The sequence below is a fragment of the Equus przewalskii genome, chromosome 5 (assembly GCF_037783145.1).
Source record: "Equus przewalskii isolate Varuska chromosome 5, EquPr2, whole genome shotgun sequence".
Lineage (NCBI taxonomy): Eukaryota > Metazoa > Chordata > Mammalia > Perissodactyla > Equidae > Equus > Equus przewalskii.
In genome coordinates this window covers 23,806,996-23,832,344 of record NC_091835.1, presented here as the reverse complement: position 1 = coordinate 23,832,344, position 25,349 = coordinate 23,806,996, and the positions used below count along the sequence as shown (strand labels likewise).

Genomic DNA, 25,349 nt, shown 5'->3' with positions numbered 1-25,349 from the left:
CCAAGGAGCATTTGTTTATGTGGGTGATATCTATTAAGACCTATCATATTAGACTAAAATAGAAAATTTAGGGCCAGCCTAGTGGCACAGTGGTTGAGTTCGCATGTTCCACTTCGGCAGCCCAGGGTTCACCGGTTAGGATCCCAGGTGCGGACATGGCACCGTTTGGCACGCCATACTGTGGTAGGCGTCTCACATATAAAGTAGAGGAAGATGGGCACAGATGTTAGCTCTGGGCCAGTCTTCCTCAAAAAAAAAGAAAAAAGAAAACAAAATTTAAAAATATTTATTAATTTATTCATAAATAATAATAAACCCATTACCTAAGTAACATTTTAAATTTAAAACGTATATTTTCAAAAAAATTAGTAAGAAGAACATTCGTAATTTGCAAATCTCTTTAATATCTGTCTTAGTAAGCTGGATTCTCACTCTTATCTGATTCTGCATTCAAACCTGCATTCAATGTGTTGCAAGCTTCGTTCTTAAATATGAACAGACGCTCAAGGTCCAAGACTTTGGCAAGAGGAAAAATTTTAGTGTAACAAAAACACTTGCAAATCATATATCTGATAAGGGTCTATTACTCAGAATATACAAAGAACTCTTACAATTCAACAACAAAAAGACAAACAACCCAATTTTAAAAATGAGCAAAGGGGGGCCGGCCCTGTGGCAGAGGGGTTAATGTTCTGTGCTCTCCACTTGTGTGGCCCAGGTTCACAGGTTCAGATCTCCTGTGCGGACCTACTCCACTCATTGGCCATGCTGTGGCAGCGTCCCACATACAAAATAGAGGAAGACTGGCACAGATGCTAGCTTAGGGACAATCTTCCTCAGAAAAAAACAAAGAGCAAAGGACTTGAACAACCATTTCTCCAAAGAAGATATGCAAATGGCCGATAAACACATGAAAAGACTCTTAATATGGCCTTATTCATTAGGGAAATGAAATCAATACCACAATGAGATACCACTTTACACCCACTAGGATGGCTATAAAAAACAAAAAACAAACAGAAACAGAAAATGCGTTGGCAAGGATATGGAGAAATCGGAACCCTCATACACTGCTGGTGGGAATGTAAAATGGTGCAGCCTGGCAGTTCCCCACAAATTTAGAAAATGACCACGTGATCCAGCAATTCCACTCTTAGGTATATACCCATCGTTATTCCGTCCTCCCAGTTTTCAGTTACCAAACGATTCCCTCCTGGGTTTTCGATCCCAGAACCAAGCCAGAAACCACAGAACTCTCCCTCCACACCTCCCTCATCCCCACCAGGTCTCGTCCATTTTAACCCCCGAGTCATCTTGATCAGAGAGCACTGACTCCCACACGGATCAGGCAGTAACTTCCTAGCTGGGCAGAATCATCTTCCCGAAATGCAAATATCAGTTCACCCCAGCGCTTAAAACTCAGCAACACTGTCCTTATTCTCTGGATAAAGATCAAAACCTTAGGACGCCCTATAAGACCCCCCAAGGGCCCGGACTCTGCGTTACCCTTGGCACCACGCGTCTTCCGGATCAAACGAGCCGGGCCACGTGCGTTCTCGCTGCCTGCCGCCCTCCCCGCCCCCAACCACCTCGAACTTCTTCCAGACCTTCAGATCTCACCCTTAATACCCGTTTTTAGGGAAACCTCCCCGGCCCTTCGCACTAGATCTGGAACCTCTGTCGGTCTGGAAACCAGCCCACACTTCCGCCACCCGTCACGCGTGTTTGGGTCAGTGATTAACGTCCATTGTCCATTTGTCGCTCTAGGCTGTCCCGGCTGCCTGGATCCCATGCCCGCCCGCGGTGGAGGCCCCATAAACACCTGTCACAACGACAAACACGAGTGACGTCCACTTTGCACCGGACGAGCTTTGGGGGTGCAAGTCCGCCTCAGCCCCGGTGACCCGAACGTAAAGGCGCCAAATTGGGGGGGTTCTGGAACCCCAAGGCGACCTGACGGATGCGCAAGCCCCGGGGCCACGGCAGCCCTCCCCACCCCAACCCCACAGCCTCCACCCCGGACTCGCCGGCCGAACCCTCGCGGGCCTCCTCCACCCACGCGGCCCTCCGGACGGCCCTCGCCACCGGGACTCACCACAGCCAGGCTTCGCTGCCGCGTCCCCTCAAGCCCTGGCCTGCGCCCCGCCGGCCCGCAGCCACGCCCGTCGCACCTTGGAGCCGCACTGTCACCGCCGCCACCACGCGCGACGCTCCGGATGCGGCCGCCGCCTCTGAGCCAGCAGCGCTCCGCGTGCAGCCGCGGGGCCTGTCGGGTAACGGCCACCCGCGGCCCGCCCCCTTCCTGGCGGGGCGCTCCCATTGGTCGGCGCCAACAGGGGCGACGCCGTGATTGGCCCGGCTTGCGGGCGCGAAAGCGGGAACGAGGTCGCTGGCTGTGGTTTGCACCCGCCGGGGGCGGGAGAGGAGCTCCGGGCTGGGGCGGGGTGCGCAGCGCCGTCCCGGGGAGCCTTTCCCAACGGCGCGGCCATGCACAGCCAGCGGAGGAAAAGGTGGGTGGCGCTGCCCCTGCGGGCAGAGGCCAGAGTGCCCCCTGGTCTGGGCGCAGCGGCCGGACAACCATGCCTGGCCATCCTGCGCAGGCCGTTTCCACCCCCAAGTGTCCCCTCTTCGTGGCTGCCACCACGTGTCCTCCTTGGGACAGTCCTTTAACATAGCGTTAGCAGGGCCGAGGCTTGGGGGAGAGGGTGAGGCATTTATTTGCTCCGGGTGCAAAATTTAAGGGAGTCCCCAAAAACTCAGTCAAGATAAATCATATTTCATGCAGTCGTTTAAGAGCATCAAAAGTAACGAAAAATCCAAAATGAACAAAATATCTCAATCAGTACTCCGCATTTTCCCTTTTGCCTCAGCTCTGTTATGGCTCCACTAGGCACTGTTATCCTGTCTTTAAAATCTTGATTTTTTTGCATTAATTTTGACTTTTTAAAAAGCATTTTGTTAAAATTGTTGTTGTTTAAAATCGTCTAAGATTGCACTAAAATCTTAGTTTTTTGTCACCGCCTCCTGACATCCCACCAGCCCTGAGGCAGTGGGATCCTCACTTCTCCTGGTCAGGGTTCACTCTGTGTGTGCGTGTGTGTACCTTCTCTGCCCGGCCTTGTCTGGACTTAAATTGATTTGGGGTTTATGTTGTTTCGATGTGAAGTTTTACCTTTTTGTGAAATCTGTCGATCTCTTTGTGATTTATCACCGTGATTTTACCCCATTCCGAGTTTAGAATAATGGTATTTACACACTAATTTTTACTTGCATTTTATGATCAGACTTTTTACACTTAATTTATTGCTTCTAACTTTTAAATATTTTCACATTATTAAAGTTACATGTGTTTCATGTAGAAAGTGCAGAAAAACGTAAAGAAGAAAATAGAAATCCCCTATAATCCTGCTTCTCGCAGAGCCTCCCTTTGCATATTTTGGGGGAGCTGCATAGACAGAGATATACTTGAGATGTTGTCCCCGGTGGTCTTTGATGCCCTTAGGCGTTGTTTACCTCTCTGTTCAGGAATTGTGAACATTTTTTATTCCGCAAACTCCTGCTGAGGTCCTGCTGTGCATCAGGCAGGCGATGGAGTACAAAGCTGAAAGCAGCTCCTCTCCGGGAACGTACAGTCCAGCGGATGCTTGGGGAGTTAATGAACGTCCTCATTAGGGGCTGAAATGTGCGGAATCGACTGAGGTTGGCAGGAGTGGGGCACAGTTGTAGAGCCGCCCGGAGGGCGTGGAAGCCATACCCTGGGAATCCTCGGGGAACGCAGCGGGAGGACATGGCAGAGCATAGGGGCGGGCCCCCCTTGTGAGGGAGGCTGCCCGTCGCCTCCCAGGGACCTGTCTGTCCTTGCGTGTCTGGTGTTTTCGCTGTAAACATCTTTCTTGCATGCATTTTCGCTGTGTGACTAATTGGCCGTAAGGCACTTTTGCCGTAAAAGATTAAAAAAAGTTACGTGTGCAGTATTGCCACGAACTACATACACACATTTTAAATGTATTAGAAATGTATTTTCCAACCAAGTCTTTTTAATTTTGTGATTCACTTTTTCATGTTTCCTATGTCCTTTTAAATTAATATCCCTCTTCAATTTTTTTATTATTTTATCTCTTATGGCAAAATTGCCTTATGGCTAATTAGTTGTGCAGCAAAAATGTTTATAGTAAAGATGTCTACAGCAAAGGCACTTGCAGCAAAATTACCTAGAACCCTGTCCTTATACCTTTGTAAATATCTGTAACACCTTACTCACTGCCCCCCACACTTTTATCAAAATTATCTAAACTAGTTGTAATGTTTTTTTTAACTTCCAGATGACTGTTAGAAAAATTTTTGTGAGATTACCCCCCAAAAAACTCAAAGTGACTTTCGTAAGAAATTATTAAATCTATAAATTCAGAAGAAAGTTACACCTTTATGATGTTTATTCTTACTTTACCTGTGTGTGGTTTTTCATGTCTTACATCTCTTAGCAGAATGTATAGATTCCCTAACACAGTCTTCTATTTCTTAGGGTTATTACTATTGTTTTGGTTTCAGAGGGAGTTTCTTCACTATTATGAATGAGATTCCCCCATAATATGATCTAAATCTAACTAGTCAGTGTTGATATACAGGAAAGCTATTGATTTCTGTACATTGATAACATCCTAATATTTTAAGGAACTTATACTCTCATTAAATTCTATAGTTTTGCAATTGAGGACAAATAATACTTATTACGCCTCTTTTCCAATATTTATAGCTTATTACTATTCCGTGTTTTATTGTACTGTCTAAACAGTACTAACTAGGCATCTTTGTTTTCTTCTTGATTTAAACGAAAATGCTTCTATTTGCTGTTTTACTATAGAATGTGATGTTACCTGTTTGAGATAGTATTTTTAATGATCTTTAGGAGCTATCCTTCTATTCCTCAGTCTGAGTTTTATCCTTAGGAAATCTTCTTGGGTCCCAATGAGAGGATCAAATGGTTTTTCTTAATTGACCTATTAATAGCTTCTCTAATAGGAAGCAATCTACATACCCTACATTATTGTGTTGAATTAGTCTTTCACTATGTTGTAGAATCTGACTTTTTGATTTTATTTGTGATTTTCCATCTGTGTTGATAAATAAGATAGAGCTGCAGCAGACGGTGGACTATGGAAACTGTATTCTGCGCTCTGCCCCGGTTCTCATAAACACTTTGATGAGTTTGGTCAAAAACATCTGGAAGGCTGTGATCAAAGTCAGTAACACAACAAGTATATTATTCTCATTTACAGAAATTGAGAATCAGTCCTGTTAGTCTCCTTTTGAAAATGGGGAAAATTAACTATCTTCATAAATTTGGATAACCAGCCCCTGGGAGAGTAGACTGTAGGGCTCTGAAAGAAAGGAAAATGGTGGAACAAGGAAATTTTGATGAAGAAGAGGATGAGGAGAGAGTAGTTCAATGAATTAAACTGTGGTTTTGCTAATGGGCTTGTAATGTGGTGACCACACCTGAAGACCCATAGTCGAGCCTTGAACACCCAAATCTGCAACTCCCAGAAGCTTCTATGGTGGGAGAAGAATGGAATCTCACTCTCTGGACTGTGAAGGGTCAAGATATTGAAGAGCGTAGTGGGGAGGGATGCTGGGGTGCATCTGGAGGCAGGTTTGGGAGCAGGGGACTCAGGCTAGGAACCCACATGCTGTGCCTCGCCTTGTGGCTAGAACAGTATTTCCTAAATTATGCTCTAAAGAGCCCTGATGCCAGAAGGCTCTATGAAAAAACAGAGTCCACAATCAAAGAGTTTGGGAAAACGGCACCTAGTCCTTTTCTCTCTTAAGAAATCCCAATGACATTCACATGTAAATGCTTCTCAACAAGCAAACCCAGTGACTGTTTAGCTAAGTGTTACCAAAGAATATTTGTTTATAGAATTCTTCTTGCTCAGAGTCCTTACTAACCTTCCTAGGAATTAGTGGTTCATGAAAACACACTCTGGGAGTCATAGTAATAGCGGTGGTTACAATAATGAAGAAGCAACACGAGCCACCGTTTCTTGAGTGCTATACAGCAGACACTGTGAGAAGCATCACGCCGCCGGTGCTGGACTAGACAGAGCTGCCCCCTGACCTCACAGCAGAGCAGAGTGCGCATGAGGAGAGCCAGAATCATGTTGCTCTGGTTCTAAAACAGGGCCCTCCATTCCATAGTTGTGTCCCTTTAGGCAAGTTGCCTAATTTTTCTCTGCCTCAGTTTCCTTACCTATTAAATGGAGGTGGTAAAGGAACCCACCTCCATGGGTTATTGCAAAGATTAAATATAATTATAGATGTGGAGGAGGTAGTGGCATAATTATGTTTTTTAAAAAAGTTCAGTCTAATGGATCGGAGGAGTGAAGAAGACTGGAACAGAGGAGACCGGGGAAGCGTAGGTTGCCAGTGATGATGGGCTGGCCCAGAGGGATAGCGATGGTGATGGGGAAAAGGATGGACTTCTGAGATCTTTCATAAGTAGAATTGATAGAGCCATGTGCTTGAGATGAGTGTAGAGGGGGGTGAGGAAGAGGAAAGGGTCAACAATAACACCTGGGCTTCTGACCGGGTTGGCCCCACTAAGCATGGTTTTAAGATAATGTGGTTGAGGGGCTGGCCCCATGGTGCAGTGGTTAAGTGCGCACGTTCTTCAGCGGCCCAGGGTTCACTGGTTCGGATCCCGGGTGCGGACATGGCACCGCTTGGCAAGCCATGCTGTGGTAGGCGTCCCACACATAAAGTAGAGGAAGATGGGCATGGATGTTAGCTCAAGGCCAGTCTTCCTCAGCAAAAAGAGGAGAATTGGTAGCAGATGTTAGCTCAGGGCTAATCTTCCTCAAAAGAAAAAAAAAAACCCACACTTAGTAAAATCATGGTGGGTGAATAACGATTGCTCTTAGTAGCTACAAAATTCCAGGCTGGCTGAGGCAGGCTGAGAATATCCAAGTAGGAAGATCCAAGCAGGCCAGAGCAGTGAAGCAGAGGCGGCCTTGCCCTTGGGCCGCATGCCCGTAGTTGGGGGTGACCACACGGGAGAAGCTCAAGCTGCGGAAAGTTTCAGGGCACCCGAATTGGGAGTAGGGCTATGATTTGTTCAGAGCCGCAGAGAGCCAGACATGGGTGCTGTCTGCAGAAGGCAGAGCTCAGTGGGCCTCCGCAAGTGCCCATGGTGGCAGAGGTGGGACAGAGGCTAGTGGAGAGGAATAAACACAAACCCAAAGAACACTCCTCCTTCATTCTCCTGGCTGCCCACATCTAAATCCGGGCGAGGAACCTCTGGGGATTTAGAGAATGTTAAGATAAAACTTTGACCCAAGTCTGTGGTGTTCTTGTTATTATGCCACCCAAAGGGACAGGCAATTGCATAGGGAGACAAACCCAGCCACGGGCAGTGCCACTCCACTCAGGACGAGCAGAGCCTGCTTAGTATTCATTGTGCTTGAGGACCGGGTAGGAGCCATCTGGCAAGTGGTGATGGGGGCTATATATTCCAGCAGAGAGGTGAAAGGAGCAAGCGAGGGGAGGTGGGGACCGGCCATGCACAGAGATACACACCAGTTTGTGGACAGGAAGTGGCACCTAGGGGTGTGGCAGCAAGTGTGGGGCTGGGGCTTGGGACAACTGTCTAGTCGCTGAGAGCCTGGGAGCTGGGTGGGGATGGAGTCCTGGAGGCTCCTGGGCACAGGGCAGAGCTCCCAACCACTGAGCTGGGCTCCTCTAAGTCCCCAAGTATCCTCCATGCCAGAGGGGATCAGGTGTTCCCGACCTGTGGCTGCAGGTGTAGGGAGCCAGGCAGGTCAGTAGACAGCAGCTCTGTCACCTTCAGAAACCCAGATAGGCACATGCACATATGTGCCTCCTCCCATCTGGGCCACTTGGAGAAACACACCCAATGCTTGTGCCCAAGTTTGAAAATTTGAAACTGGCCGGCTCCACCCGGCACTTCTCTACCCCATGTTCCGCACTGCCTTCTGTGGCTGAGCGTGTGGTCTTTCTCTTCCTTAGGAACACAGCCTCCTTAAGGTGGGCATTCATCTTATATTTCCCGAGAGCTCAATGCTGCACAAAGCAGAAATCTGCATTTACTAAATAATAACATAAATTTAAAAACATATGAACAGTAACTTTCAATCCTTTAGCTTACATTTTGGATCATTAAACTAGGAAATCTAAAACACAATGGAGAATAATATCTCCTTGCAATTCTGAACTGCATTTGATTTTTGTTACCTATTTATATTACCCATTTAAGATGTCTTTTGAGTGGGTTGCTCTGTGTCCTAAATGCTATTTCATTTGTAAAATTAAAAACAATTAGTGGGAAACATACAGTAGGAATGCTGGTCCAGGTTGAAGTTTCAACCACCACCTCTTTTATTCTTCCAATCTTCTGATTCAGGTTAGAGCAGTGGTTCTCAATGGGGTAGGGTGGAAGCTTTTGCACCCCCCCCCCCCCCACCAACTCACCCCCATGGACATTTGACAATGTCTGGAGACATTTTTGGTTGTCATGACTCAGGGTGGGGTCTACTGGCATCTACGGGTAAAGGCCTGGTACGCCGCTCAGTGACACACAGGACAGCCACCTAGCTACCCAGAAGGAGGGGCCCAGGATGTCGGTAGCGTGAGGTTGAGCAATGCTGGGTTACAGGGATGAAAAACACCCAAAACAAATTCTAATAGCTACATCCACAGGAAAGGTTTATTCTATGAAATAAATTTAAAAATCGTGTTTCATCTTCCTCTGATTCCTACGTGCGTGTAACATGGATTTGCTGTGTCTATAAGGATTAGCGTGAGAGGTAGGACTAAGGGTTTGGTTTATTCAGAGCCACCTATTTGGGAAACAGCATCTTCCCAGGGCTGGAAGACAAGCGTGAATCGTCTTTGCAGCCTCCACCCACCAGCTCTGACACTCGGGGGCCAGTTAACTTCCCTGGGCTCCGGTTTTCTCATCTATAACCTCATAGAATTTTCAAGAAAATTAAATGAGTGAAAATACATAAAAGCACCTAATTGCCAGGCATGTCTAAGTGCCATATAAGCGTTTGCCATTCGTAATATTATTTAAGAGCTATACGTACGGATGTTTTACTTGTTAAACATGCTTGTATTAAGATGTCTTGGAAGAAACCTTAAGGATAAGACAAGGAAGCGAACATCTCTCCTTGGCCGGCTTGCCCAGTGTGGTCAGAAGGTGGTGCTGGGTCCTTCAGCTGTTCTTTAGTCCTCCTTGTTCACATGGCGCCCGTGATGTGCAACTTGGGTCACCTAGTGGTGTCCACGCTCCAGCAAAGTTTGCTCCGGGTCCTGGCCCATGTTTCCTGCCTGCTGGTGTCAGCCCCCGTCTGCCCCCCACAGTGGGCGGTGGCCCCAAGCCCTCCAATGAGGTCCCTTCCTTGGGCACTCTCCCCAGCTCCAGGACATTCTTTACAGTTCTCTTTCATCCTTTCTTAGCAGCTAATCCCGTTACAGGTTAATTGTCCTCTGTATTACGTTTTCCCTGTTCAAATCACGGGGTGGTTTCTGTTTTCAGACTGGACCCTGACTGATACATGGCATTCTTGAAAGAACTCGGAACACAATGCTCACTAAGTAGAATCTTTTGAAACCAATCCTCCTACAGCTCTTAGGTAAATATACAAACCACACTGCTGTGGAGAGTTGGAGCTTTTATGGGCTCAATACAGAGTGGGTTTCTGTATAAAAACACGGGTCTTGAATATGCAACAGCTATTGTGGGTCTGTGGGCACTGGCGTGTGGTTAGTGGTGGATGATTCTGTCTGTGGAGTACTCAAGAAGATCTGAACCACAAACTGTTCCCGGCACGAGGAGACGTGAACTACCTAAGGAAACGTTGCCTTGCGTATCCTGGATCCCGACAGTGCCGGGGGATGAACCCTTGTGACCTGTAGCATTATGTTGGGAGCACTTTCTTAATTATATACATGCAACTCAAGTCCCCTAAACGAGCATTCCCCAAGTGCCAGCATGAGGTATAGTCTTGGATGATACTGTCTTGCTTTGCACTTGCTAATATTCTGAACAGCTGGCCTGCTTAACCAGCCTTAATAGAGACACAACATATACAAGGAGTAACTAAAAGTCAGCAAGAAGCCAAACTTTTTAAAAACATTTTTTTTTAGGAAGATTAGCCCTGAGCTAACATCTGACAGCAAGCCTCTTCTTTTTGCTAAGGAAGACTGGCCCTGAGCTAACATCCGTGCCCATCTTCTTCTACTTTCTATGTGGGATGCCTGCCACAGCATGGCTTGACAAGTGGTGTGTAGGTCTGCACCCAGGATCTGAACCAGTGAACTGGGCTACTGAAGTGGAACATGCAAACTTAACTGCTGTGCCACTGGGCTGGCCCTAAATTTTTTCTACTTTTGTCCTTGAAGATCTCATAGTTGTCTCTGCTCTGGTCTGTAACTTCTCCAGTTTACTTTTTATTCTAAGAGTGCTGATTCTTCTAAGTACACTGTTCTTATCCACTGTAAATGCACCTTTTTTTTAAACAAGGAGAGAAAAATGAATTGATTTGATATGTTTAAAAAATAAAAAGATAACCCAAAAGATACAGAGCAATTAATATGAAGTCAGTTAAATAAAGACCTTCTTTCTCAGTGGGAAAAAAAAATAAAAACCACATTGCTAAAGTCTTTTAACATTTCATTTTTTTAATTTTTCTAATAGTACATTCTTTAAAAGAAGTTAACAACTTCAATTCCAAATATAAGGATTAAATAATGCAAATGAAAAGCTGTCATTTTCAGTGAAGCTGTTGCCTAATTATCCTGGAAAAAAAGTATTCTTATGATTGAACTGATGCAAAAATCCCTTAGAAAAGCTTCATTTGTTGCCTGGAAAGAGTCTTCTTAAGGTCACTTTTACTTCCAGACCATCCTCTTGTTTCTAGTGAGAGAGTTTTGCTTGGTAATGGCTTGTGGTTCCACAGTGTTTTGTGTGTGAAAAGCATGGACTAAGAGATACTACTGAAGTCGCTCAAATTGTAGATTCTGCCAGGAAAGGAAGTCCCAACGCTGTAACATTTCCCCTTAATTTTCAGCAAGACACATGAAAAGAAAACTCAAGTCCCACTTTAATCTTTACTTTGATCACCATTTTAAATGGCATTAAGAGGCTGCTGTGCCATTGGAGACAGGGCTCCCACGGGCCCAGTGTGCTTATTAAATCACCTGCAGGTTTGGAGAGATGGCCCCAGCCTGGGGTCGGGGTCTGCAGACAGAGGCATCTGGTGGCTGCTGGGGCTCCCATGGTTGAGCCAGCTCGGGAGCACGAGGGAGCCGAGTGCTCACTGGGATGTTCTCGCAGAAGCAGGGGAAGCAGCAGCTTCCAGAACAGGAACAGAGAAAAGCCTAGGAAACAATGCTCCCCATTCACCAGTCGGGTTCCCGCTCAGAGCTGGTGTTCACTGCTGGGACATAAGCGCACTCCGGTTTGCTTTCATTTTTTCCAGACGCTTCACTAAGTGGCCGTTGCTTACTTCAAGCTCTTCTGTTTTGTCCAGTGCAGAGCGAAGCTGGAAACAAAGAGGAAAGGCAGCTTTGAGGAAGTTGTTCCCTCCAAACGTCACAGGATCGCCAAGATTCCAACCTTACTGAAAATTGCAATTAGAACCTGGACCCCCACTGAGATCCTAAGAATACACCCATATCTGTGTGTGTATACAGATAGTGCTTAATTTAAAAAGTAACCCAAGGTGGGAGATTCCAGCCTCATGAGTAACAAGGGAACCTTCCTCTTCTGAAACAACTAGACCCTGGACATGGTGCAATCTTGGGGATCCTGATGGTCCCAAAAGGTAAGTGAGGCAAGCAAAGAAAGAAACAAAAGCTGAGCAGGGAACAGCTGCAGGAGGTGGTCCCCATAGCCCTGGGAAGCTGGGAGCAAGGTTTCTGCAGCCAGAAACCAAAGCAGGAATGCCTGAGGCCAAGATGGTCACACCTGGGGGCCAGGGCCACAGAGCCTGGGAGTCAGGGCTGAAGCCACATCAGCAGGGAGCTGCCTGGACCAGCAGGCAGTCAGGCAGAGCACAGGTGCCCGAAGGTAGGGATACAACAGCCAGGTGAGTGTGGAGACATGCATCACTAGAAGAGAGTCTGCAGCTCTGCTTCCAATCCAAAACCCTCAAGGAGGGTGGTTGGGGTCCTGGGACCAGGTGAACGCCCCTGCCCTGCTTCTCCCCAGCAGAGGCCGAAGCAAATGCAAACCCTCTTTGCAAGAAATTTCCCCAAATCAGGCCTGGAGTATTCCTACAAATTCAAATCAAGCATAACCTTGCAAAACACTGAACACATGAAACCATTTAAGTCAAGGGAAGCAATAAACCACAGAATTAGACCCGAATATGTTTCAGTTTTCAGATGTGGAAAATAGAACAGCAGTGTATGAAATCTTTAAAGAAATAGGGATACAATTAACAGAGAGGCATGCAGGACCACACAACAAGAAACTACCAGGAACGAATAGACTTTAAAAAAAAAAAAGGAGGTGAACTGGAAGATCTGTGCAAAAACTGTACATTATGCAACTGAGAGAGGTAAGAAGATGGGAAATAGAAAAGACAGGTGGTTAGGAAATGTGGAGGCTGCCCGGAGAAGGTCTGACACCCTCTGATTAGAGTCCCAGAGGGAAAGTGGAGAGACTGAGAAGAGGACTTACTCAAGGAGATCATGGCTGAAAATTTTCCAAAACTGATTTAGAAAAAAGACTTCCCAGATCCAAGAAACACAACACATCCCAAGCAGAATAAATAGCAAGAGAGCCACATATAACACAGTGGAGTGAAACTGTATAGAAACAGAGAGAAAGAGAACTTGAGAGAAGCTAGAGAGGAAAATAAGATCCCCAACAAAGGGCCCATAGTCAGAGGGACAGACTTCATGGGGGAAGCCAGAAGATGGAGGCAGAATTGCTACAATCACCAAGAGGAACGACCAACAGGGATTGTGCCCTAAGCTCTTAAGTGGCCAAACTAGGATGTCCTCCGTGGTCTGAGCACGGCCCTTCAGGGTGGTTGGGATGATCTCACAATGAACAATCCAGGGCGGATCTCCTGGTGGTAAATCCTCCCTCTTCTCTCCCAGCTAGAATATCATTACCCGTTCTTCTCCTAGAAATAGCCTAGAACGTTTACCTCTCTTTGGAGTTTCCTTTTTTCAGCCTTAAGTTCATCTTCTATTTTTTCTGCATTTTCAGCAGCCGATTTATAACGGGATACCTGACTCTCTAACCTTATTACCTAAAAGGAAGGGAAAACCATACGTATAAACGGATAGGCCTGTTTTCTTTCTCCAATGGCTTTATCATATTTGAGACCAAAGGGTATGATTTAGTAAAATGGGAGACTACACCATGCAAATAATGATAACCTAGCATTTTTGACTAGTATACAGGGGCCAGCCAAGCAGCTATTTGTTCAATATTTTTGAGCAATGCGATACTGATACCTAGTGGAGACTTATTTCCTCTCGGACCCTAGTTCCCATGGTGCTGATGCCCTTGCTGCCACCTCTCCCCTCTGTGGGACTATTCTGCTGGCAAGGAGGTAGGTCAAAGCAGAGCGATGCTGGTAAGGCAAATGTCCCACCAGGACCTCAGCTCCAGTCTAATCTCTCCCCGGGTCGGTGGGACAGGGAGAGGGAGCAGGAGAGGGAGGGGGAGAGGCAAGGAACTCACAGAGAGGAGTGAAAGGAGGAGGCTTTGGGATGGCATCCACAGCCAGGGCCTGCAGTCATGGACAGGAGCAGCCAAGGCCTGCCCGAGACTGTCACTCTGCCGCAATCAACGGCACGCTTCATAACTCATCACTTTCTAGTTGTGCGGTTCTCATTTTTTATTTTGTAAAAATTCCAAAAAGTCCCAGCCATGTTTACCCACAGCTGAAGGGGAAAGTACCTGTTTTATCTCTCCCTTTGATTAGGACACAATTTGCCCCGAATTTGCCTCGCATGCTAGAGGCACAAGCACCCCAAATTTAGGAACCAGAGAGAGCCAACCTGGCAAGAAGAGAGAGAGGGAAAATGCAGGCAAGAGGGACATCCTTAGACAAACTATTTTTAATTAACTAAACTATTATTTTTAAGAAACAAAATTTTTAAAAACTGCCTAGCCACATTAGCTACTTTCTACAACGAACCATTGTTTATAAAGGATTAGTATCGATGATAACAGCCCAAATCCTAATAATGACCTTTCCTTCCGTATTTTCTCTCTTTGTAGGACACACACTGAGGACCTTTCTGGTTCTAAAAAAATCTCTGCTGCTTTTTATCCTCAGCCTTACAGGGGTGAGTTCTAGCAAAGAAAACTTCAGTTAATCATCAGTTCAGCTACCCATTGTTGTTTACAAGTGTGCACGTACATTTTGTTCTAATGCAGTTATCTCTTGCTCAGATTTTGCAAGTTTAAATTTGAGGTCGCTGATCTGTCTGTTGGCATCCCCTAAAGGTTGAAAGAGAAGGAAAATTTGTTAAGCTTGTGGGCTTTTAAAATGTTAAAACAATAGTTCCTGGGAACCAAGCCCTTACTTTGTAATCCTCTCGGAAATCTGTACGTCCTGGCCTGTCGACCCACAACTCACCCAGGCTAGCATAGGAGAAGGCGCTCTCTCCCCATGGACCCAGGCTGGCAAAGCACCCAGGGGAGAGAGTGCCTATGAGCAGAGAAGACAAAGAAGTGGTGGGGTTAGGGGAAAGGGAGGAGAGAGACTGGGCATAATTTTATTTCCCTAAACCTTTTTCTAGTTTTCTAGCATATAAAAATACCTTCCAATTTTCCCATACAATCAGCAGATCAAAAGATGGCTATATCCAGCATAGCAGATGTGGTTTCTCGCAGGGCGTCATGTGGTGGTACCTTGGTGCCCATTCTGTGGCACCCGTTCTCTTTCTTAGGCTCAGACAGAAACACCCTTGCTCTGCCCACCTGCCCATCCTTGTTCTATACCACAAAGAAACCTCTTTGCGCTTTTGTACTCAAGGGCTTTTGGGGGGACATGGGGAACACTGGGCATTCTTTGCCACGATTGGTTTCCTCCTCCCGCACAAGTACAATAAAAACAGCACATGGGAAGGAGTTTACTTATGCACAAAGATTGACATTTACTCTGTAGATCCATCACATGCATATCTGTTCCGTTTTCTAAGACACCATCTTCGGGGCGCAGATGGTCCAGCTTGTCATTCTTCTGCCTCTCTTCCAGCTGCCTTTTGAGTTTCTTAATCTGGAAACACCCACCAACAAAGTATGTTAATTTCTCTGTTCTAAATGAGTTTGAAAAGCTGAGCTTAGAGCCCATCAGAAAGGGAGCAGCGTGTAAAGGATAAAACCAAGCTCCTGTCATTACAATGGGATGTTGCTTGCAATTATTTCGCGTGTCTCTAGAGTGCCAGAGACAGGGGTTACATAATAAACCACAAGAAAAATGTTGTAGAAGGTTACAATCTACTCTACAATCCACCAGGAAGATAGGGAGCCTCTCTCCTTTAACAAAGAAACCCACCCAAGTAAATGACAAACCTTCCCACCATTAGTACTTACTCTTCTCTGAAAGTAACAGTATAATGGACAAAAATGGAATTATATTTACCATATCAGGCATGAATTATTTTGTAAGTCTGGCTGAAAAGTTATCGCTAAGGTTGAAATTCCTCTTGTATTCAGGAGGAGATTGTGCATAAAATAGTTTGAATGTTTAAGAGTTAGCAAGTCAGTGTGTTATGAACCTTGCTTTCTTTACTAAGGAGCCAGGAAGGGCCATTTGGAGCCTTCCAGACACAAAAGGACTGTAATGGGGTTCCCAGCAGAGCCCTGTGCTCCCTCAGAGAACCCGATCAAGTCCAGGTTTGCCAGTGCAGGGAGCTGGCCTTGACGCAGCTTTCCTCTCTCCATGGGAGAGAGACACGTGTAGTTGGAACTGCAGTCAACAGCCACGACTGTAGAATTTTTTGGTGTATAACGGGGAGTCTCCCAGCCCTTTTCCTGTTAACCTTCAATCTCTGTGGACTCGTTGGAAGTCCCGACACACACTGAGACAAGCAGAGCAGGCCCCCAAGCACATACAACCATTGGTGCATGCTGCTTTAAGAAAATAAGCACAGAATTGCCATGGATACTGTTTGTAAAAGGTCGCAGGAACTTCAAAAGAATCCTCCCACCACAATTTGGTACCTTCCCCCATTTTGAGAGAAATCTTCAATGGAATTGTAAAAAGTAAGGCAAATACCTTTGATTAGGACTTGTGAGGGAAAATGGGAAGAATTGATTTCCCTTCCAAAGTGACTGTGGAATGATTTAATAACAGCCCTGCATGCAAGAAAGACCAAATAGGACAACTGTTTAGTATTTCTTGAGGTAGAAAAGTGTGAGGGACCACAGTTGAAACGACTTTGATCAGCTAAAACGAAGAAATTATCTTCCGGAAACGGGTGCTGATCACTGAGAGATTACAAAGCTGACTTTGACAGGCCAGTAGAAGCAAGAGGAGTGATGTCTGGAATGACTCCAACTTCCTTGCCTCTCAATGGTTAATCCAGGCCTTCTACATAAATATTTAAGTAGCAAATCATGGAGAGTGTAGCAAATTCAGTTCCATGGCCTTGAGTCTTTGAGACATCCTCTCCAAACGTCATGTGACTTCTGATTTTCTACTTCGATAAAAATATTAAGAGTGCCAGTTGGCTTGATAGTCCTTTACAGGCATGATGTGTTAGGGGTGTCTCGATGAAGCAAGAAGTAAGGAAGGGAAAGTTCATGGTTTCTGGTGCCCAGTTAGGGAACTCATAAAAGTAATAAAAAGATTGTTACCTGTTCCAATAAGCATTCCCGTTCATCAACAAGCTTTTTCAACCTAATATCTAAAGAAATCAGAAAGATACAGGTTGAGGTGAATCCGTGGACCGCACCTTTCAGCAAATTGCTTAAGTGAAGGATGAGCATTCAGGTTAGTGAATCTGAAGATGGAGGTATTATACACGTACCACAGTGAATGAGGCCACACACAGGACTGGGGAGGAACTCAGCCAATGGAGGTTGAGTTGCGTCAACCTCCACAACATGCTTGTCTCGTCAGGGGCAGCATCCGGCTGCATGCAACAGGCTAATCTTCTACTTTGGGTTAGCATGCAAGAGTTCTAGGGCCAAACCACACTGCAACACAAGATCTCACAGGCTTCATGGTTTAACATCATTAGCAAGGTACAGACACGCTGAGCATCATGATTAAATATCACCAGTATTTGCACTAGCCTTGACTTTCCAAGTTCACATGCCAGAAGTATTTCTCTTTCTCATTTCTCTCCTAGACTCACCAGTGTCAGAGTTTTGACTATATTTTTACAAATCATAAGTCTGCTAACAACACATCGCTAACTCACTTATCAAGAGTGGTTATTCGTTCGAGGAAGAATACGGTCAATAGCTTACTTAGGTTTCTGTCATTCCTCCCACCCCAGATATATAAGTTTGCACCCCTTCGCTCTGAAAGGGTGTTGACTAATAACAATCTTCAGAGTACAGAGAGGGGTTAGAGGTTTGGGCAAAACTCGACACCAGTTTTAAGGCAAAACCAGGATGACGTGATGGTGACAGAGATGCTAATGTGTACTGTGCCCCCTCTCTGTTGCAGCCCTGTCCTAGCAGCTTGTGCCATCACCCACAAAGCCCCATGGGTGGCACTGTGACTACATTCCTCTTCTACAGATAAGGACCCGAGGCCCAGCATGATTAAGTAGCTACATCCCTAACCACTGCACTCCACTCTTTTTCCAGATCTAAACTCAGACCTCTGAGTTGGACCCGGACTCCTGGCCCGAGGCTCTCATTCCTGAGGGGACAGTGCTCTCACACTGCCCAGGTTTTGATTCGCCATGGGAAACGGAAATAATTCATATAAAACGCACCTTTGTTTTCCTTTAAAAAAATCATCTCTCCCCATTCTAATCCAGGTTACACGGTTTCTCTAATTGTTTTTCCAAACACCCTAAATTGTTATTTTGAAAAGCACAATAACAAAATAAATGAAACCAGAAAATGTTAAGCATAATATAAATTTATGATATTTATGAGTTACATTTTAATTTACATACAAATTGCTTCTGACAGATGCTTTACTCTTTCTCTTCCATAAACCCACCCAACACTGAAACAAAACTTTTTTGTAGTTATAAACCCAGCTCTTTTATTCAATATGGCTTTTCACTTTATTTTATATATTTTATATTCCTATATACAAAAACGACAGGCATCATAAGAAACATCGAGTTTCCCAGAAAGTGAACTTGAAGCTCATATATCTATTGCACAATTTTATCATATACTTTTTCTATTAAAAGACTTCAAATAGTCTAGATAGCAAGTAAAAAAAAAAAATGTTAAAAAGTAATAATAGGGCTAGCCAAAAAAAAATAAGGGTAATCTGACCTTTAGTCTTAGGTGAGAACAAGAAAAATCAAGAGAGAAGTGGAACTTTTAAGGAAGGTAAATTTTAAAGCAGAATTGGAGAAGAAAGTTAAAACTGAATAGTTTTAAGAAAATGGAAAAAAGAGGGGCGAGCCCCATGGCCGAGTGGTTGAGTTCACACGCTCCGCTTCGGCAGCCCAGGGTTTCTCTGGTTTGGATCCGGGGTGCGGACCTAGCACCACTCATCAGGCCATGCTGAGAGCGCGTCCCACACAGCACAACCAGAAGGACCTCCAACTAGAATATACAACTATGTACTGGGGGGTTTAGGGAGAAGAAGAAGAAGAAAAAAAAAGATTGGCAACAGATGCTAACTCAGGTGCCAATGGAAAAAAGAAAGAAGCAAATTTATTTGATATGAAGAAAATGAGTACTCCTTTTTTATAGCTTTAAAAATCAAGTCTAACTTGTCGAGTGAATAGTGATACATCATTGATATACTTATTAAAATACTTAACAAGAGCATCACAAACTCCCATATTTCCTAAGCAGCACTGCTCTTCATTGGTCTATAACACTCAATTTATAAATAGACAAACTATTCATTTAAAGACCATAGTTGCAGTTTTTACAAAGAAGGCCTCAAAGAAAATGAAGCCACAATGTCTCAAATTTAGAATTTTCCTTTATACTGGGAAGTTAAAATGAGTCAGTGACTAAAGTTATTTTAGTAATATTGTTAAAGAATTACATTGTTTAAAATCTGGTTTTTCTATATTAAATTCCAACAAATTTTCTGGTCTGCATTTTAGAGAGAGTGAGGCGAGCAGAAAGAGGTAAGGCCTTACAGACCGTCCCTGGGGCAGCACTGGAAAGAAGCATGGGAATTCTCTGAGCTCCTGGTCTCCTCGGTCTGCACGTTGTCACCGGGATGACAGCAAGGTCAGCCACCAGCATCAGCCACAGTCATTAAGCACATCTTTTTAGTGCTTTACCTGGGTCTGATCCTCGCCACAACTCTAAAAGGCAGGTTCTAACCCCATTTTTTTCAGAGAGCAAAATGAGGTGCAGTGAGGGTAAGTAGCTTGCTCATAATAACAAACTATCAAGAGTATAATTTTCCTCCTGTGAGTTAATGTCAGCCATCATGGGCCTCCGGTCTCTTCTCCCTATTGCAGAGCAAAGTCACCATCCCCCGCGTATTGGCAAAGACAAAGAGGGGGACACTGAGGTCTCTCACTAAGTACAGTTCTTTACTCCCTCCTCTAAGTAAGTTCGATTATAATTCACGTGGACAGTTTCGACCCTCGCTGGGACCAGCCTCCCATCACAGGATAGCAGCTCCTTCCTGCAAAAGGTAGAACAGGGACGGGTTGCTAAAGGCGATTCTTTTTCTCCAATTACACGGCCCAAGAGGTCTGTACAGATGGGAACTCTTTCCCGACATCAGCCGCCGCCGGCTTCAGTTCAGCTGAACAGCTGAAGCCATTCAATCTCGAAAACTCTGTGAGTCTTTGATGTGAGAGGGGCAGTGGATAGGGTGTAAGGGCAAGAGCGAAAGGGGTTTTCTTCTGAAAGACGAAGTTTTCTCTCTCTATGACCATAACGCTGAATAAGTACATATTCTGAACGCAACACACACACAAACACTCCTTCCTCTCCTCTTGGAGCCTGGACACTTAGAACGAATCTTACTGTTGTTTCGATGGCCGTGGTGGCATGCTGTACAAGGAGACTATTAACAGAAGACAGCAAACCCAAACTGTAAATCCACAAAAGGAGCATTCCAGGCTCCTAGTGACAGTGGAAACTTAAATATTCAGGTCATTAGGTTTTCCGTTAAATGGAAATACTAAACATTATAGCAAGTGGTCAACGCATCTCATTCTTAAAATCTCTTTCAAACACTTAACTGCTTCCTAACCTTTATATGTTTATCAAATAACATCATTCAAAATTCTAACTTTCCCTATTTTCTACATACATGCATTATTATACTTCATTATACTTTTGAAGGAAGATTTACGTTTTACATACAGTAAGCATGTTCTGGTTTGTGGCTGAAAACCATCCCAGCTTTTTGATTTAAGGTGTCAGTAGTCAGTGTTTCTCTCTGTTCTATATTATGGTGAAACCTCAGTGGTCCAGGTGCCTCTGGGGATGTGGCTGACAGGTAATCTTTCAATTGTTTTCTGAGTCTGAATCTTTTGACATTGAACCTTCCAAATTGCCTTATACACTTCCATGCCTTCTTAAACTGAATATGCCTACGGCAACCATTTCTTGATAATTTAAGGCCCTTCATGTGAGCAACAATTACTGTGCTGAGCTGTAATGTCATTTTGCCCTTGGAGCAGAGTAATTGTTCCCAATGAAGGCGCTTAGATTATCAAGGAATGGTTTGGCTCTTCAGAATCCTCATTTTCTTCTACATTTTTTGCTCACTTCCTGATTCTCAGCTGTCCACTCCCACTACAAGCTGAGCCCTGTCTGCTTGTTCCCTAGTACAGTGCCTTCCATATACAAAGTGATCAAAAATGTTTATTAATTACACAAATGAGTGAATAATTGAGATTCTGGATGGCTGACTTGAGGGATGAGAAGTAGACCATAATGTCCTAAAATGTGCTGTTGAATAACATGGGAAAGGAAAGAACTTAAAATGGTTTGATGATTTCACCATTTAGTGAGTTTGGTTGCTGAATCACTTCCCCAGAGGCCTTTAGAAGTAGGAAAGAGGGCTGTTTCCCCATGTGCATTCCAGTGTGAATGCAGCTTTGCTAAAGTTAGAGACGTCAACTAAAACCTGTGCAAGTCCTCTGCAGCCCTTGAATTTGAATCTCTAGCAAGCCTCATATTTCTCTATTTATAGGGCAAGAATGGAGAGGATTTGTCAGTCTCATTATCCTCTATTTTAGGACACTTACACAGAAATAGTCATGTTTATTTGCCATTTTCATTATACTCTCCAAAACCCTCTAAGTATTGGCATGTGGAACAGAGCAACAGCATGGAGATCCTTCTTAATGGGCTCCTCATGAGAACCACCGATCACAGGAGATGCTGTGAGGGAAGATGTTCTCAATTCTTCCAAGGGTGGTCCAACACTAGCCTGGGTCTAGACGCCGGGAGAGAAGTTCACTCATTACTGGCAAAGGGCATAAGGTGTGAGTCCTTCTCAGAACCCCAAATGGGAATGAGCAACCCAGAAGCAGGCAGCACTTTAAAGATGATATTAGGTATAGCAGTAGCCACAGTCAGAATTCAACTGGCCCAAAGAGTGGAATCACAGGCTGTGAAATTACAAAATGTTTTTATTTCAATTACATAATAACACTTATTATGTTTGCCTCAAATTTTATTGAGGTTTTGGTCTTTTTTGCACTCAATGATATCTTGTAACAGTAATATGAATTCATGTACTCTCATAAATTGTCAACAGCATTCATAACGTACATTTCCTTGTCATTTTAGTCTTTGACAATTATTTTTTTGATTTAACTTCACAATTACTTTTTAATTGCTTCTTTATATAAAGAATATATATTTCCTTCAGAAAGATCAAAACAAGAATTTTCCGATAAGAATATATGGAGAAACAACAAACAAAAATATTTATACCAAAATACCCAAAGGGAGTCAACTATTTAAAATATCCTGTTACAGTCTAATTAGCCGTTTGCATAAGAACATGAACCTTTTGAATTGCTCTTCTGAACAAGGAGTAGACAAATAAAGAAATCATTTTAAGGTTAAAAAAATGAATTTTAGGTATGATTCTCCCCACCCAAATACTCCAGTGGGAAATGCCATTTCAATGTATGTCTCTTCCAGGAAAAAATTAAAATCTTTGTATAAAATGACTTTGGTGCATAACCACCATGAAGTGAAGTCAAAATCTACAAAATAAGTTGAGGAACTGTCAACAATGAGATCCAAAAATATTGGTTTAAGACAGAATACTTCCATGAGGTAAAGGCACGTAAGACCTCGCTAATATGATTCATTATTGTCCTAAGGTGCAAATCTTATCACTCAGCACCCTATATGCTAGTTGGTCATTTATCTCCTTTTAAAATAAAATACCATACGAGTTATAAAGTACATATCAAAATCAAATATGAAAGTACATAAATTTGACTGAGACAAATTAAATTATGCTCATCATGTGGAAATAGAATGCTATTTGGTCATTTTAAGTAGATGCGACGTATTTGCTCAGGAACATCCGCATTCATATCAGTTAAAGGCAAAGGCTAAATATTTTTCTTTGATTTCAGGCAGGAATCTAAACAGTGTACATTATTGTTTGATACTACTGGAATGCTCTCGATTAGAACTTACACTGATAACAAATGTGTCTTCCTAATCTGGGTGATAACTTACTGATGAAATATAAATCTACAAGTAACAGGCTATAACTTAAAGTAGGTATCTAATTCGGTGGTTGATTGTCATATGGTGCATCTATATCCATCTAGAACATTTTCTGCATCTCACCAGTGGAGATAACAGACAAGGGTCTTTACAGTTGGACTTACTGTGCAGGCTTGGCCCCTCTCTAGAACTTTGCCTTACAAGCAAGCCTCAACTTATGACAAGGAGCAGTCTTCTTTGCTTTTGCCCTTCTCATTTCTGCCTCTTATCTCTTCTCCGATTTCTGAATCTGGCAACTCTCCTGCCAGTGCCAACTCATCGTTTTCTAGACTATTGCTATCTGAAATCTTCCCGACTATCTGACTTGGATATTCTGACATTACATGCCCCTCTGTACTTTCTGTTTGAGAGGCATCATTAATGTCATTTGAGGGACTTTCATTTTCGAGCAGGGCGCTGTCGGACGCTTCTTCCTTCTCTGGTTCTGGAGGATGGCTTTGAGTGGCGCCATCTGCTTTAGCATCATCTTTTATAACACTTTCATCTAATTCTTTATCACTAGTGTCTGGTGATTGAATTGTATCATCTTCAAAATTTAATGTGTCTCCATCAGCTATTACTTTCCCTGCTTTAGTGTTTACATCGTAATCTTCTTGGTTAAGGTTTCCATCCGACTCAATTTTAGGATTTTCTGGACAATCCACATTTTCACTGTTTCCTGCTACAGTTTTCTGTTCTGGATTTTTACTGACCTCATTTTGTGCTTCTACAACTGGTTTTTCGTCAGTAAATTTGACCTGCTCTTCTTCCTTAACTTCACGTAAATCTGGATTCTGAAATGTTAACTCTTTCTTAACGTCTTTAAGGGTTTCTACAGGGGCTGGTGATTTTTTCTTCTTATTTTTCTTTTTCTTGTTCTTTGTCTTCTTCTGTGATGAATCCAATGCTTCCCCCTGTTGGTCACTCTTTTCTTCATCGGCTTCTTTCATATCTAGGGGTTCTCTTTCGGCATCTACCATACGTGGACCTGTTGCTTGCTGAGCACTGTCTTCGGCTGCTGGAGAAGACGGGATGGTTTGGACTTCCATCTGGATTGGTTTCTCACCCCTCAATTCCCTTCCGTCATCTTCTTCTTCATTGTTCTCCCCACCTACTTCTGCGTACTGACTTGGGATTTCCTTGGGCTCAGCCACTTCCTGGTTGGTGAGTTCTTTCTCTAAATCATGCCCTGTGCTTGGGTCCAACTCTTTGGGGGCATCTACCACACATTTTTCATCATGACTCTCGGTGTCATTGCTGTCCCTTGGAGGACTCGAGGCTACTGTGCCCACTCGCTCCTCAAATCCAGTTAGCCCTGCCTCTATCACACCCTCTGTGGGGCTCCCATTCTGCTCCCCAGTGTCTGTACCGCTCACCCTTTCAACTTCAGATATTTGCAAAGGAGCAGATTCCTGAGATGGTTTTACGCTAACATCTCCCAAGTTGGTTTTAAAGTCTTCTTGTTTTTCTTCTTCCTGTTTTTCTGCAGATTCTTTACTTTGGTTTTCGATATCCAAGGTATTACAGCCATCCTGCCCAATCACAGGCCCTGGGATTTCACTATCTAAATCACTCCAACATTTGGACTCCTCAACGGATGCTTCCGTCCTATCATCTGGCCTGTTTAGGACCTCGTTTGACTCTACCTGCTCTGTATTTTCAAGGAAGGAAGCATTCTCTAGAATTTGGCTTTGAACCTGTTCCTCATCGGTAGCATTTGCTAACGTTCCTAGGGAGGGGGCACTGTCTTCAGAGGGTTTCTGGTCCTCAGCATTTTCACCAGGATGTAACACCTCTGTGTCCACATAATCCTTTATTGGGTCCTCTTTGTGCTGTTCTTGCTCAGTATTCTGCAAGATTTCTCTTTTCCCCACATTCTCCACAATTTCATTTTTCACCTCCACTTCATTGGCTCTTCCTAAAAGACCATTGAGAAAATTGAAGGGACCCCATGATGTGGTGACCAGTTAACATATAATTACAATGTAAACACATGTCCTCACTCCCACCCGACCCCATTCCTAAAGACAGAGAGAGTCATCAAAGAATCACACGGAACAGAAGCCTTTCTCAGTTCTGTGCGGCAAAGCAGCCACTGCATTAGCAAACGTTTGATCAGCGGAGGCCGCCGCCACCATCGCAAAGGCAAGAGCGGCTGCTGGTGCCATTTTGTGTGAAATGATTTTCAAAGGTGAAGTTAAGTTTTAACAAATAGAAAGAGCTCTGGACCAGGCAGCCAAACAATCAAAAATGATGGGTTTAAGAAGGACTTGAGGTTCCTGTTCCCCATTCTCATTTCCCAACGCATATCTCGACAACTCATACTTTTTCAGTCGTCAAGCTGCACTGCGTATCACCCAGCCCCAAAAGGTGCTTTCAAGTAATTGTTTAAAGGAACATCCAGTTCATCTTAAGAAACTTAGCCTCAAGGTCAACCTCAAGGATGATACTTCTGAAATAGCTCATCTAAGGAAAAAAGAAACTTACTCTC

The 25,349-nt window shown here is 44.1% G+C and overlaps 2 protein-coding genes and 1 long non-coding RNA gene across 53 annotated transcripts in view; 1 reads left to right on the top strand and 2 right to left on the bottom strand.

The window, feature by feature from the left end:
• Positions 1–2,271, bottom strand: part of RBM44 (RNA binding motif protein 44) — a 36,761-nt gene extending 34,490 nt beyond the window's left edge. For both annotated transcript variants that reach the window (XM_070618768.1, XM_070618769.1), the window contains exon 1: positions 2,096–2,271. The gene's annotated coding sequence lies outside the window, so the exon portion shown is untranslated. The remainder of the gene's footprint in view (positions 1–2,095) is intronic.
• Positions 2,272–10,680: 8,409 nt separating this feature from the next.
• LRRFIP1 (LRR binding FLII interacting protein 1) overlaps positions 10,681–25,349 on the bottom strand; it is a 138,299-nt gene continuing 123,630 nt past the window's right edge. For 24 of the 50 annotated variants that reach the window (XM_070618713.1, XM_070618717.1, XM_070618718.1 and 21 more), the window contains one exon: positions 21,739–24,776. In XM_070618713.1, the coding sequence (XP_070474814.1) occupies positions 23,035–24,776 (1,742 nt within the window). In that variant the 3' untranslated portion in view covers positions 21,739–23,034. Of the gene's footprint in view, positions 11,562–13,178; positions 13,284–14,405; positions 14,486–15,148; positions 15,267–16,849; positions 16,900–21,738; positions 24,777–25,349 lie in introns of those variants that run through there. The other 26 variants (XM_070618739.1, XM_070618756.1, XM_070618745.1 and 23 more) reach the window with 2 other exon arrangements.
• LOC139083296 (uncharacterized) lies at positions 13,110–21,970 on the top strand. Its single transcript, XR_011539906.1, has 3 exons — positions 13,110–13,589; positions 14,264–14,331; positions 19,255–21,970. It is a non-coding gene; the product is annotated as an uncharacterized lncRNA (long non-coding RNA).